Below are 15,526 nucleotides of genomic sequence, written 5' to 3'. Positions count from 1 at the left end.
TTGGTAAGATTTTATTCTAAAGTTACAACTGTTCAGTACTTCATCTCATTTGGTGCTTTACATGTTCATAGCATAACCAATTCTTAGCTATATCTTACATAGAACCAAATGAGTAGACAAATTATTTTGGTTTTTTTTTGGTAGATAGGTAATGATACAACTAAAATTATTGAAACCATTAGTTGTACTTGTACACTTTACAATATTTTAGTTCGAATGTTAGTATTATCGGCCAATGGCATTTTTGCAATATTAGAGAGATTAAAAACTTGAAGAATGACATTTGCCATACTAATATGGTATTTTTGTAATTATTAGTGTAGGAATTGAAGTGATTCTATCTTGCAGACCAAATGTTAATTCTGTTTTCACTATATTTTGGATTCAATTTAAGAAATCTTACTCGAAAAATTCATGGAATCAAAAAAAAATCAATTCCACCTAGAAATAGGAGGGCATTAAAGTCATTTCAAGTGAGGAACACACACACACACACACACACACACACACACACACACACATATATATATATATATATATATATATATATATATATATATATATATATATATATATATATATATATATATTTATAGAAGAGGAAGAGATATTGAGAAAGAGATTTTTTTTGATGAAAATGTAATCACACAAACCACACACCAATCCCAAAAAATTAACCGACATTTAGAGCATAAAGAGGTTATTAGCATTAGCATATCCTCCGTTAATGATATGTTCTTCATCACAGTCAATGATGAACCAGATCTCGGATCTGAACTCTCAAGTGGACAAAATACAGATTGGACCGACCGGCTTAAATTCTGGTCCATGAATGTATTAACTCGCTAATGGCTCTAATGGTTTGTACCGGTATTTTTCTTGATGCATAAGGATATTTTAGTAACTTCATAACAAGTTAGGGTTTTAGGGTTTCTTGACTTTCTTCTGGTATGGGCTAGGATATAAAGACAAATCTCGTAGTCCATTCTCTCCGCCACGAGCTCAAAGAACAGAGAGAGGTGTTTCTCATTACCGAAGGTGAGTACTGATCGCCGTCTGCTTATCTTATCTCACAGCTTCTGTTCTTGAGTTGTCAATTTCTCCTACTTTCTATCTTCAGATTTGCCTCTTCACAATCCTGTAAGTGTGTGATTTTACCCTTCAGCTCTGGATTAAGATCAAACTTATCTTCTACTTTTGGTTAGTTATTAGTATAATAGTTGTTCACTTTTTCTTTTGTCCACTGATGTTGGAGTGGAAAATTCAGTTGCCTCAGTTAGATAAAGATGCATATATTTTCTGCTTTAGATTTCGGAAGAAAACGGTAGTAGATGTAATTTATCTGTCAAATTGAATAAACTGTGTTTTGAGTGAGGCTGTTACAAGGGCTCTGCATGAAGAAACTTCTTTTTGGGCTAATGACTCTTTGTATCTTATTGCGAGGTTTACCCATGTGTCTGGGAAGCTCGTTTAATCTTTGTTTGTTGTATTGTTATATAATTGTGATGTTAAGGAGGCTGTTGTAATTTCTGGTAATGAAGGTCGACTATTTTCTCCGAATTTTTTTTTGTTTTACGGTTGTTTTAGGCGACTATATGATAATGAGAGTTTGCTAAACGTAGACAACATGTGGATGAGTCTTTTATCCCCTTCCTTTATTCTCTTTTTGGGGTTGAATTTGGCTTTTACACTTGGTTTCATTTCTTACTGATTCATTTTCCTTTTTGGCTATAGGCACAGGAAGGAGTTTTTAGATCTGAATTTCTACTGCAAAAATGTCGGGGTATGTGATTCCTTCTTGTTGATTGTTTGGATCAGTTGTTGATTATTATGTTTTGATAATATAATTTGTAATTTATTTGCTATTATATAACTAGAGTGTCTTCTGAACTTTGTTTCTGTTGAACCCTCATTTATGGTTATTTTCCAATCCAGTTTTTCGTATAATTTTGTAGTTGGCAATCAAACAAATTGCAATGCTTATTGCTATCTGAAAGGACTTAAAGAACTAACAGTACATCGTCCCCTCAACCCTCCTAGAGGGATGGTGAAATTTTTGTTTGAAGAGAAGTTTTTGAACACTTAAAAAGTATACTGTTAACCTGTGTTTTAGAATGTAGATCTAGAGTTCTGGAATGAATCTATTAGGAGACGTGAATGCAAATGACAGTAGGCCATTTGAAATCTACCATAGGCTCACAGGTTGTCTACTTTTTGATATGGAAGACCCACAAGTATCTATTATTGGGAACTGAAAGAGAATTTGGTGTTAAAAGTTATTTATTCGGGAATGTTTTTATGGTCTCTGCAATCCAGAGGATATCTCTAGTGTTCAAAAGCACTGCACATGGCAAGTCAGATGGGGCTGAAACTGTGGGCAGGTAAACTGCAACCTCCCCCCTACACACATTCCAACTGTCAAGCTAAATGGAGTTGGCCAAGTGGCAAAACACTGAGAGGGTGTGCATGCTGATACATGTGAGGGTACATGATTGTGTATTGAGTCTGAAATTTGACATGGCCAGACCATTTTTGAGAAACCCGATGATCTGAAATGCCACATCACCCTTCCATATGGCACAAATAGCAATGTGCTCTAGAGATAGCCTCCTAGGATATGCAAACCTGAAAATGATTTTCCTTCTTTTATATATGTATTCTATTTTCTTGAAGTGTTAATCCAGTTCAAGGTTCCATAAAAAATCTGGAGCCATAGCTAACAGTCCAGGATAAATGTAGAATCAATGAACTAATATAGGACCAGAATAGAAGAATGGTAGGAGAAATTATATAACTCTCAAGAATAGAGGAGAATTAGAAAAAATCAGAGAAGAAAATATTAGAAAATAAGAACAGAGAAGAAGAGAGGAGTGATCACACCTGATCTCAGAGATAAACAGAACTAAAAAGAGGGAGATCAGATCTGGAATACCAAACCCTTGTGCGCATAGCTCAGCAGCTCCAAAGCTATTTAGAAAAGTCAAAATTCTTTACTCAAATCATGCTTAAGTGTATCACATACATGAAGTCCTTGCGAAGTTCCTAAACTGACTCATATAGGACATCACTATCAAACATACTGACTAAATAGACTTAAAACAGAACTCTAATCTAGTTAAGAAGTATCATAATCTAACTCTCATACACTATTAATCTTGTGTACTAACTTTACACTCACTTTAAGGACCAATACAACAAATAACCATTATCAAGTAGCCAAAGGCCCATAAAACATATCCATGACAAAAATCTGGACTTTCTATTCCCAATCAGGCAGTCAATTGCAATAAGTGTGTTGTTTAGGTAGGTCACAAGAAATGTGTTAGGTAACTTTATTAAGCATGGAATTGAATTCAGAAAATTTCCTTAACCACCATCTATGAACTATTCAGTTTGGAAATTGCAAATAAATTAGTTCTCTTTTAGCTAAGCACGGGCGATGTGTTTGAAGCATAAGACTCTAATCATTTATTTTCACTCCTTGCACCTAATTTTTATGTTCTATATTTAAACAAGGCTAGTTAATATTAGTAAAAGCATGTTTTTTACTTTTATCCATTTACATTTTCAGTGAAGAGGTTGCAGCAGCAGTTGAAAAGCCTGCTCCCGCTATTGGTGAGCCCATGGATATAATGACAGCCTTGCAACTTGTGTTGAAGAAATCACTGGCACATGGGGGGCTTGCTCGAGGGCTCCATGAAGGTGCTAAAGTTATTGAGAAGCATGCCGCACAACTATGTGTCGTGGCAGAAGACTGCAACCAGCCAGATTATGTCAAATTGGTCAGAGCACTTTGTGCAGACCACAATGTGAGCTTAATATCTGTTCCAAGTGCCAAGACTCTCGGTGAATGGGCTGGGGTAAGTACAATCCAGTCTCAATGTTTCTGTGAGCCATCAAAATCAATCTGCTCTTTTTGTGAGGAGAGTTTCCAGTCACTAGTGAAAAAACACGGGGCATGGAGTTAGTGGCACATTAGAGAGGGCAGAGCACTCTGCTCATCTAGCATCTTGTTCTGTTAGATATTGATGAGGTCATTTGAAATCTGTTTAGCTGGGTAGACGTCTTTGCCAGTTGATTCAGTTACCCTGTCAATTTGACTTGGGGGAAATTTCTTATTTGGGTTTGGAACCCATTGGATAGGTGTTTGAACCTGTATGTGGACTGCATGTGCTGTCAACTTTTCTTTTGCGCATTCATGCCAATAATAATTCATTTTTCTTAAAACTTACAAGGGTGTCTAATTAACAGCTTGTTTCTTTGGCGTTCTCTTTTTCTTATGTAGTTGTGTAAGATCGACTCAGAGGGCAAGGCCAGAAAGGTGGTTGGTTGCTCCTGTGTCGTTGTGAAGGTGAGTAACAAGTACAATGAAGTTCATGTTAACTCATTTGTTGTTTAGGATTCATCTGATGTCGTTTTCTCATATGGTTTCCTATCTTCCTACTGATGTGCAGGACTATGGGGAAGAATCTGAGGGTCTTAATATCGTCCAGGAGTATGTGAAGTCACATTAAGTAATATGTAGTAAGAAGCTACAATATTCAAGGTTTTTGACCTGGAGTCAATCAGTAGGAACATTTCTTTTTATTTTCCCCCCTTCTGTTGTTTAAGAGAGCTCTCTGATCAGCATGTTTAAAAATTTCATTTTTGGTTGTACTTGATAGCTAGAATGGAGGAAATGCAGCAGTTATTGTCATTGTAGTGCAAATATTTTTGGATGTCGAAACAATTTCTGCCAATTATTACTTTTTTTTTTAATTAAAAAAAAAAGGATGAATGGGGTTTAGTTTTATAACTGATTTTTATTTTTATTTTTTGTTAAACGTTTACTAGTACAACTGAAAGTTGATGTGAATGACTAAACAAAATCAGATGTACCCTGTTCTTTAGTTTTCCTTAATAAACTTTATTTCCATAAAAAAAAAAAAAGTTGATGTGAATGACTGCTAGAGCCTAGAAAAGTGTTTTGGTAGACCTATTGACCTTATAAGGATTTTCTCTTACCCCATTCCTGAATTTTCACAAAAGTCTTTAATTTCGGATTTCTCATCAAGTCTCCATATTGGTTGTTGGATTGTTTTGTTTCTGCCACAAAATAACTATGTTGTATACCATCTCATGCTAGCCAGTTTTTTCTCCCCCAGAATATCCTTCTTTGGGTACAATATCTTTCCAAAACCAAGTAGGATTTGATTTTCGGTGCTTTAATGTCCGAACTTTGACAGGAGGACGGATTAAAAAATGAGATGAATTGTGTTGTCTTCAATTAGAATTGCTGGTATTCAATCCCTTGTGGTGGTTAGGAGTCATACCATTATTGCCATGACATCTATATTTTTTTTGGATGGTTGACAGATTTAGTTCTTTTATGGTTTGGGCATCTTTCAAGCAATCTGTTGCACATTTGATTGGGTAAATTCAACCATGAACTGAGCAAAGGAAAGATAGGTGATTAGGATCTGATTTTTTAAATCCTGTTCTCATTGTGCTTATGATCACTCTTCTTTCATTTTAATTATATAATGATTAATACATTAGGACATACTAAAATTGGTCACGAGGGGGGGGGGGGGGTTGGGGTGTGGTGGTTGGGCGCAGCGGTTGGTGTGGTTTGGTTTCCCGTAATCTTCACCTCGGATCTTTGGAAACCCTTCAATTCAAGATCAACTAGAGAAATTTCATGTTTCATCTAGTCATATGATTATGATTAATTCAGACCAATGTGGCATCTCCACATGTTATAGGAAAAATAGGGGGAAAACCCCTGCACATGGTGCAATAGAGGGATTAAAATCCTCTGCAGTACCGGCGGGGTGGCAGTGCATATCTGACGGTACAGCAAAGGCCATGTGTGCTACTTGGCCTCTGTTGTGTCGTCGGATGTGCATTGCCGCCCCGCCGGTATTGCAGAGGATCTTGATCCGCAATAGAGAAGCATCCACGTGGAATGAAATTGTTTCCAAAATTTAGGGTGCAAGATCTTTGTTTTTTTTTTTTATAAAGATAATTTATTAACGTTGGAACAAAGTACTAATAGTCTTTTATCAAAAACAAAAAAGTACTAGTAGAGTCAACATACAACGGAAGGGAAATACAATCAGGGGGGAGAGTCCAAATACAATGAGATTAGGAAGAAGTTGTTAGGGTTTAGGGTTTAAGCACAAGGTTGCTTAAAGCATTACACCCTGAGTATTGAGTTTGGAATATCCAGGTTGTTGCTTCCAGCTAGTATTTATAAGAAAACTAGGGTTTAGGTTAGATGGGCTAATTACTAGATTGTCATTCACAGCCTGAACTTTAATACAAGTAGGATTATATTAGAACATATGAAGGGATATTACATAAATACCCTTACTGAAGCTACGATAGTTGCCAGTCGATTTAACCACACTCTTTGCTTCAAAAAGAGAGAGAATGAAGGAAATCCTAGTAAATAGAGACATCAGATGCCAACAGTCTTTGATTATAGAAGAGATCCTCCAAGGTTTTCAAGAAACCTTATGATTGAGGATATCCATCATTAGAAGGTTATCACTCTCGATGATCAAATTGGATATCCCATGTTTGAGGTTGACAAAAGGTTGAATCGAACTGCCAAAGCTTCAGCGACAAGCGCAAAGTTCCAACCTATGCCGACCGAGAAGCAACAAATAAACGAGGCGTTTGAGGACCTGCAAATACCACCAATGCCCGCTTTTCCAGGGTTACCCTGACTAGAACCATCTACATTGAATTCAACATATGGAGGGGGAAGCCATTCAACAAGCTGAATTCTGTAGCTTCCTGGAGTCTGATCATCCTTGATATGATCCTGGGCATTGGTTGTAGCTCTGGGGAAGATGGTTCTCGTATTAAATGGACAGTTCCAAAAAATGAGATCCCAATAGCTATTCCATATGTGCCACAGAATGTCGCAGAAAATGGAGACTTTTAGTTTGAGGTCCCTGTTCTGAGATGTGCTATTATTTAAGAAACTTACGATTCCATCTGTGATATCACGACCCTGAAAATCATTCAAAATTCCCACCTGTCCCCAAGATTCTTGATTGAAGGGCATTCAAGAAATAGGTGATTGGTTGATTGTAACTGCTGGTGACATTTGAAACATTGGGGGTTGAGATTAAAGCCTCTGGAATTAAGAACATCCGGTAATGGGAGCTTTTGGTTAAGGATCTTCCAAAAAGATGATGGATTTTTGGAATTGTGGGAAGGTGCTAGATCTTCAACCAGTAATTATTTTGAGTGTGGGTGAAACCGTTGATAGCAATGTTGTAGGCTGATGCTATTGTGAATTTTCCAGAAGAAGTAGCCGCCCACACGAATTTATCTTCAGAAGGGAAGATTGGAAGAGGGATTGATAAAATTGAGAAGGCTATGTCTGAAGGCCGCTATTGGAAAATCACCTCTCTACGCCAAGAGGAGTTGTGGGAATCAATGAATTGATCAACCGAACTTGGAGCATTAAGAGGTAGAGGAAAAAGGATAGCAGATGGAGGGTAATTGGGAATCTAGAAGTCTTTCGAAGGATCAATAATTCGCCCATTCCCAACTTGAAAGAATAAACCCTTGCGAAGAATATCTCTTGAAGAACAAATAGATTTTCAACCCCAAGAGGATGAGATTGGACAGTTGGCTTGAAGGAACATGGTGACAAAAAAATACTTAGCTTTCATGAACTTGGACCAGAGGAATATGGAAGGATGGAGAAGCTCCCAACCTTTTTTTGCTAGGAGAGCTTGATTCATTGGGGTAGATAGCTTGACATTCAAACACCCCATTCTTTTCGGTTAACAAATTGTGTTCCAAGAAATGGTGGGAACAAGTGATTTGTTACCACTAGACAAGAGCTTTGTGGATCGACATAGGGAGTTTGAAGCAAGACATAGTATAGAGGGGCATAGCCGAGAGAGTTGATTGCATTAGGACAATCTTACCTGCAGGGCTGAGGAATTGAGACTTCTAGTGTTGAAGCTTTGAGTTGACTCTTGTCATGAGATCTTTGCAATGATTCTTGGTTACCTTTCCACCTGTGTAAGGAGATCTCAAATAACTATCCAAGGAAGAAGTTGGGGGTAATCTGAAAGAATTCCCTTAGTTGACTCTTCCATGATGAATCAACATTGGGACTGAATTGGGCTTTGGTTTTGTTCAAGTTGATAGCCTGTCTGGAATAGTTGCAATAGGTCTCAATGACCTCGTTTAGAGCTCTAGCTTCATTCATGGAAGCTTCACCAAAACGGATCAAGTCATTTGCAAAAGCCATATAAGAGATTCTTTCTCCTCCTCTGTTAATCTAAAGTCCTTGAATTCTCCTGTCTTTCATAGCAATGGTAAGCTTAGTAGATAGCACCTCCGCACATAACACAAAAAGATAAGAGGAGAGGGGATCACCTTGTCTGAAGTGTAGGTGAACTACAGTCCATGGGATCAATAACACATGAATCAATTGTCTATCATGTTGGGTTCACAACTATTGGAAATTCCAGGGTTACCCCATGGTTGCCCATGGGCACCCTATTTAAAATTTAGGGTTTAACCCTACTGTGACCCTAAAAAGGGTTTTGGTATAAACCATCTTACCAAAACCTTTATTTCTTATCCTATAAAAATTATGGGATCCACAAGAGAGAGAAAATTCATCTCCTTTCCATCTCATGGAAAGAGGGATCCATCCCATACTCGAATGTGCAGTGGAAAGATATCGATTCGGATTTCTTTCACATCCCATGATTATCAAAATAATTAAAACACTTAATGAATCAACAAAAACATTAAGATCTGCTAACCTAATGTGTCATACCCCAACCCCCATCCTAGGGTTTTGGTATGACTAGGACAATACCTGTCATCCTAAACCACCACCAGGATCTCGATACAGTGGCTTGAATCACAATCATCTCAATACAAAATCACATGTACATCAGAGTTCGGAAAGAACACGTTTACAACAAAAGCAAATGTAAAATCAAGAGTGCAGAAGCGTTTTATCAATGAATAAAAGGGTCCAAAAGTCTACGTGGTAGATACTAATGTATATTACATTTTATCCCAAAAGTTTAAGTTAAAAGCTATAAACAACAATAATGTTACAGAAGTGTACAATGCAATGATAAACTAAAAAGAATAAAGATGAAATTGTGCCCCAATGGCACAGTCCTTGAATGTACACCAGCATCAACGTCCTAGGTCACCGGCTCCGAACAATTGACATTAAGAAGGAGCACCATCTAAACATCACCTGAATACATCTAAAAAGGTTGCGCGATGAGAGGTAAGCTCTACTGAGCCCAGTGAGGGGATGGGGATGCAAGCACATAATATTTTCAAATAGTCCATGATGCATGTAATTGTTAGTACATTTTTAAGCTAATACACAAACTAAGTCACTAGGTATATGCTACTATAACAACTCGGGAAACACCATGGATCACTTAACCTATCACACAGTGAAACCTCAATTGTTACCATGGGGCCCGTGTCGGTCGTAGTCCCAGACCACCCAGAGCCAGACCCCGATGATCAGAGGTCATCCTTGACCTAGCTGCTCTCACACTCCATAGGCAACAGGGAGCCCTGATCACCTAACACCTAAACCCCTGTTGGTAAGGGTTGTAGCATAGAGAACGAAATCCTAACCGCAATTATACTACATGAAACCTATCGTATTAAGAGGTATTCCGGGTGCATCAACGTTCCATTTCATCTATCACCTGGGTACCAGCACGACACGACGAATATAGACCAATATGACAAGCAATAGCAATTTATATCATAGGGTCCCGATGTCGGTATAACCCGACATCGAAACCCAACATACATAGTTATCTTCAAAGCCACATCACATAAACATCAAAAAAATTCTCAAGCAATGGATATAAGATGCAAGATGCTATATGCTTGATCGATGATGAAATTATGAGTAATGTTATATATAAATACAATCCCAAACAATCAACCCAAATCCACTCACAGTATAGGTCATGTTTCGCTAATTTGATTCGTAGTTTGCTTGTCATTTAGTACACCTCCCCATAAGTGTATTGTTGCCTAGGGAGGTGTGAAAGAGTGTTAGAGGAGGTCCCAAGGGAAGCCCTTTAGATTACATGAGGCTGCAGGCCATAAGAGCATAACCAGATGCAAGTATGGTATCAAGCAGAACCTTGCATCCGCCCTTGCCTCCGATCAAGCCAGCCTTCGTTGATGACATCAAATTTAAGAGCGGTTTCAACCAGCACTTTGTATCCACCCTTGCATCCGATCAAGGCAAGAGCTGAGTTTTGAAGGGTTTCTCCTCCACAATTCCTTCCACATAGACTTTGTGAGGATTCGTTTTCCCCCGCGGGTGACGCGTTCGTAGCGCGCGGAGGGGGTTTTTGGGGATTTGGTGTTTGCTCCTCAAATGGAGAGAGAAGGAATGCGTCTTCTAAGGGTTACTGATTATCAAGATTTATCAGGGGATGGGGGGTCATACAATAATTTAAAATGGAGTCGCCACCTAGGGTTAGGGCCTAGGATCCATTGGTGTAGCCCTAGAAGGGCTACGAAACTTCGGTTGGTCTGGTCATAGATTCGGGATAAGTGGTCAGGTTACGAGAGTGGGAATGTCTGATGTTACACCCTAAACCACCCCCTGGGAGAATTGAGCAGGTAACCCTGATGTCCAACCACATCCGCTACATCTCCAGGATCTAGAAACAAACACCACTTACAAACACACACAAGCATTCACAATAAAACATTGTAAAATTAGAGTGCAACGAAAAGCTAAAAATTTATATATAAGAGCCACCTGTTACATTATTCAGAAGTGGCCCACAAACCCATAGTTCTTTACATACATGTATGGCATTTATCAAGCTTTACATCAAGGTTATAAATAAACAAAAGATGCATCTATAAGCTTTACAAAAAGAAATGCCATCAGGCTATCCACAAAAAGAATGCTTCAAGAAATATCAAAATAAGGACAACCTCTCTTCAGATCAACTCCTCCAAGCTAACTCTGTGCACCCGCATCAGAGGGATCACCTCCATCGGGGTCGACACCAGAAACTCACAATCACTAACACCATCCTGTTCGAAATGATTCTCCCATTCAGGGAGACATTCACCTGCAAAATCATCTAAAAGAAATGTTTCTTGAGGGATGAGCTCCACTGAGTCCAGCAAATGAATAATAAATCATGCATGCAGATGCAACACATCATCAGGATTCTATATGCTTGGATTCAATTTTATTACTCTAGTCCACCTAGCAACACAACTAAGTCACTAGGTATATGCTACTTGCAATAACTCGGGTGGCAACCTCCATCACTTCTCTTTCTTACTTTGGTTGCAACCTCAATTACTGTGGGTGGAACCCCGTGCTAGGCTAGGAGCACCAATTCCCTCCCTTGACAGACCCCAAGATAATCATGACAACCTATCCCGGATTCTATAACTCCTCGGCTTACAGGAGGTCATGGTCACCCAACATTTGCACCCCTATTGGTAAGGGTTGTAGCATGAGGGTATGTTCATCCTAGCCACATGATCTACATTATCGTATGAGTTGAGTAGTGTCAACCATATCCCATTCTACGGGCTACCACACTCCCCATGTCCGAGTATCAAGTGTACAATGCTCGTGTAGCCCATATTACGACTCACCATACCATTCATTTCCAAGCTGACTACGGTATTTAATCTAACAGTTCAATATCATGCATTTCATCATAATGTAGCATTTCAATCATAATAAATTCAACTCCACATTCATATCATAGATCTCATGATGTCATAACAATTTAAAGAAAGAAATGTATTTTATTAGCTTCATCATGTTCAGCAGCATTACATCTACAAGAATGATTCATATCCATTCACCTTGGCTATAATCCACTTGCTCGAAGGACTGTCGGTCCTCAAAAGTACTTCGATACGTGTCGTCGGGCAAGTTGTTATAGCATAAGGTAATTAAATCAAAATTACACATTAATGAGCATTAAATTACTTAAGGAGACCAGGGGTACCCTTGGTTTAGGTTCCCAACCAAGGCCAGACCTAAAATTGGAAAGACAGCAGTAGTGGTCGATCCAATCGACCTATAGGAATCGACTAGTGGTGCTGCAGCAGCAAAACTGCAAAGGATTCATGGATCAAGACATGATTTCACACCAAAGGGTCTCTAGGGTGATAAGTTAGTGGTTCCTACGGGGTTTGGGTTAAGGTATCATCCCCAACTTGGGTTGGTTGCCCGAAACACTTCCCGGGAGTCCATCTATCACCAAGGGGTGGCAACTGGGAAAAAATGGTATGGGTTCCAAATTGGTCCACCCAAATGGCATCCCACATGGAGTTGTAGGCCCTGGGGCTAACCGGGTTTGCATTTGGTCAAGGTTTCTGGTAGTGGTCGATTAGTACTGGTCCATCCAATCGACCAGTGGCAATCGACCAGTTACTATTCAGCTCGAAGAATTTAAAAAGCCTTCACTGTTTGGGCTAGGTTCTACTGATCTATGGCTAACATGGTTTATCAAGAAGCATGGTTAGGTTACTACTATGTCAAACAACATGTTTCAAAGGAAAAATCAAACATGCATGGGGGTTTTCGGGATCCATGGCCTAGATGGCCAACATGCATGGGTTCATACATAGGGATCAATAGATTCTATTTATAAAAAGGTTTAAACTACTCTACAAAAATTCTGTTATTGGAAATAGGCCTTGGATTCAACATGCATTCAAGTTAAGCAAGTCCTACCCCTTTAAAGCTCATTCAAAGCTGGCTATGGGCATGAGGATCGATCATCCAAGGCTGGAATGGTGGTTGCAGTATGTATTTTATCAAGGGAAGGATGGATGAAAGGTCGGGAATGCTGGATTTCAACATGCATGTAAGGATCCTAGTTCCTAAGCTACTAATTCATGAGGATTTAACTAGTAGGCATGATGGATCATGGTTACACAACATGGATTAGAGGCTGATCATGCCAAGAGCTCTAGAACAGCATAGAAAGCTAAGGAAACTAAATAAAGAAAGGATTGCCTTAGGAATCCACAAGCTCAAGGAGGATTCAAGCTTCTCCAAGCTCTCCTTCTTCTTCTCTTCTCTTTCTCTCTTCTCCCCCACGGTTTTGCTATGAAATGAGCTCAGACCTAAGCTCAATCTATTTATACCAAATGTTCCTAAAGCCTGTTTGGCTAGGGGTCCCTTAGGCTTAAAACACATTCTATAAGCACATAGGCTAATAGGTGGGCCCCACATGGTCACATTGTCGGAATAATATTCCCATGAGTTAGTTGGGATGCGAGGAGGCGATCTGGGGTGTGAGACACTGGGCCCCACACACCAGGAGTGGAAATTACACATGAGAGCAGCATTGGTCGATTGAAGTGGTCGATCCAATCGACCAGTGGCAATGGATCAGTGGGTGAAATTTTGTTGTTTTTGCATTTAAAACCCACAAAGGCTTATGCCATGGTTTGGACACTTACCACACATGGTTGTTTAGCAACTAACAATGTTCAAATATTTATAACCTCATTTCAACTAAAGTGAGGAATTTACCTTGGGCCGTACATCAATTGATGCACAGAATAGCTGCATGGGGGTGGTGTCTGCCTCTGAATTGGTATGTAAGATGTTACCATTGGACTTCTTTCCTCTCGAATGATTACCCAGTCAATGCACCATAGGTTGCTAGTGGACATGACCTTGGATTCTTTGGGTTCCGAACCTACATTCGAAGTTCGGGTTAGGATATATCATCCTCCCCCCCTTGAAAGAATTTTATCCTCGAAATTGACATACCTTGTAAGCTGAATAGATGTAGATATTCCCTACGCATTTCTTCTTCACTTTCCCACGATGCTTCTTCGGGTGTGTGGTTCCTCCATCGTACCTTGAAGGAAAGAAGAAGGAAAAACTACTATTTATGGTGGAACGGACGGTCTAGATCGAAAGAGAATCCCAAAAGGCAATATCCCATATTTAAGAGCAGTAACTGCCAGGGACCACGTGACAGGTCCCCATTGCACCTATGTTTTTCAAAATCTGTCGAAAGGTTTAAGAAGGGAAGCGACAGTTCAACTTCTGTTTGAGTCCCATTAATGGCGTAGTAAACGAAGCGTTAATAGGGGCTCATATAATAAATGTTCTGCATTGGAATTTAAAAATAAGCCACCTAGGGGACAAAACCAAGATCACATAAAAGATCTTCTAACCATATAGGCGACTTTCATCCCAAAAGGTTACAAGCACCGTAAGAAGAAATGATTTCCACCTGACCAAGTTAGAAAACCAAGCATTATGAGCCAAACAAATACCGAGTATCAAAGGGATAGAAAATTCCATAAATAAAGTACGCCTGATATTGCCGCCTAGCCAAACAAAACAAACAATTACAAGTATAGGCGCTTGGGACTCCAGGGATTGAGGGGTAGTGGTCCTAGAGCGGTCTTGGGAGGAGGAAAGAAGGGCACCGAAATAGAAGACGGGTCTAGCCTCACCTCTTGCATGGAAATTCTCGGATCAAACGCCAAATTGATCTTCCCCCACTTAAAGTGGGGGGCTGCCTTCTTTATTTTATTGTATAGGAGTTGGGCACCCTCTAAAGCCTTATCTTCACAAAAGCATTGGAAGACCGCTGATTTCAAGAGATATTCGATGGTGAGATTCACCGTGGCATATTTCTAAACCCAAAGATAGTCAGCAACATTGTCTACGATGTCACGAGCAAAGTCCAATCTTTCTATCAAATCCTTCTCCCAACTTGCAACTGACTTATAGTAGTCTAATTCATCCTCAAGACGAGACTTGAGCCTCAACAGGGAAGCATTTGAGTTCGCATATATCGTTATCCGAGCTTGCAACTCCTTTTCTCGCTCCATAGTGTCAGGTTGTATGAAATCAGGCATGGAGGAATAACCCTATATGCAAAACATGGAGGTCATGATCAGATAATATGACTCTCAAGACGAGTATAGAATAAAGAAGCCCAGAAAATGATTGTTTTTCATTAAAGATATGTGTGATGAATTACAAGTGCAAAATAACAAGAAAACACGTCCAATACCAGAAAGAAAAAGGGAGAGGAGCTAAACTAAAGCAAAATTCTTCGGATCCTGAGCATCAGAAGTCGGCATTGTTTCATCCGCAGGTGACAAGGAGATCCTAGTTGGTGGGGCGACGACTTGCTCAGTGTCGTGCTCAGAATCCTTTCCAACCTTCCCAACCGGCTTTGTATCCCCGATGGCGGTCTCTTCAGCCTTTGCCACAGAGGTGGGCCCCCGGCCTTAGTGCTTGCCACATTTGTAGTCCTAGAGGAGGACATGGCATCAGAATTACCAGTTCTCCCCTATTTGAGGTGGGAACATAGGCCCCCGACTTCAACCGAACGAGCATATATTCCACCTCGGGCCTACCTTGAAAGTCAAAATCGGGCTCCTTCTCCGTCACCTGCGCTTAGATAGAGTGGGCCACCTACAGAAAAATCTTGGAAGCGGTCTTCATGTGCTCCTTGGTGTTAGCCTCCGAGCAAAG

General features: G+C 39.7%; 1 protein-coding gene across 1 annotated transcript; it reads left to right on the top strand.

Moving 5' to 3' along the window:
* Positions 1 to 1,671: 1,671 nt before the first annotated feature.
* Positions 1,672 to 4,743, top strand: LOC122646898 (40S ribosomal protein S12-like). The gene is made up of 4 exons (XM_043840534.1): positions 1,672 to 1,783; positions 3,572 to 3,860; positions 4,286 to 4,351; positions 4,455 to 4,743. Exons 1-4 carry the CDS (start codon positions 1,776 to 1,778, stop codon positions 4,512 to 4,514), a joined length of 423 nt encoding a protein of 140 aa, XP_043696469.1. The 5' UTR covers positions 1,672 to 1,775; the 3' UTR covers positions 4,515 to 4,743.
* The last annotated feature ends 10,783 nt before the right edge of the window (positions 4,744 to 15,526 follow it).

This window comes from Telopea speciosissima, chromosome 11 (genome assembly GCF_018873765.1).
Source record: "Telopea speciosissima isolate NSW1024214 ecotype Mountain lineage chromosome 11, Tspe_v1, whole genome shotgun sequence".
Classification (NCBI taxonomy): domain Eukaryota; kingdom Viridiplantae; phylum Streptophyta; class Magnoliopsida; order Proteales; family Proteaceae; genus Telopea; species Telopea speciosissima.
This window is presented reverse-complemented; position numbering and strand designations above follow the sequence as displayed.

Excerpts from the sequence above, each read along its gene's own strand:
- LOC122646898 (XM_043840534.1), top strand. Across the intron at positions 3,861-4,285 it reads CTCTCGGTGAATGGGCTGGG|TTGTGTAAGATCGACTCAGA; the intron begins GTAAGTACAATC and ends TTTCTTATGTAG. Across the intron at positions 4,352-4,454 it reads GCTCCTGTGTCGTTGTGAAG|GACTATGGGGAAGAATCTGA; the intron begins GTGAGTAACAAG and ends ACTGATGTGCAG.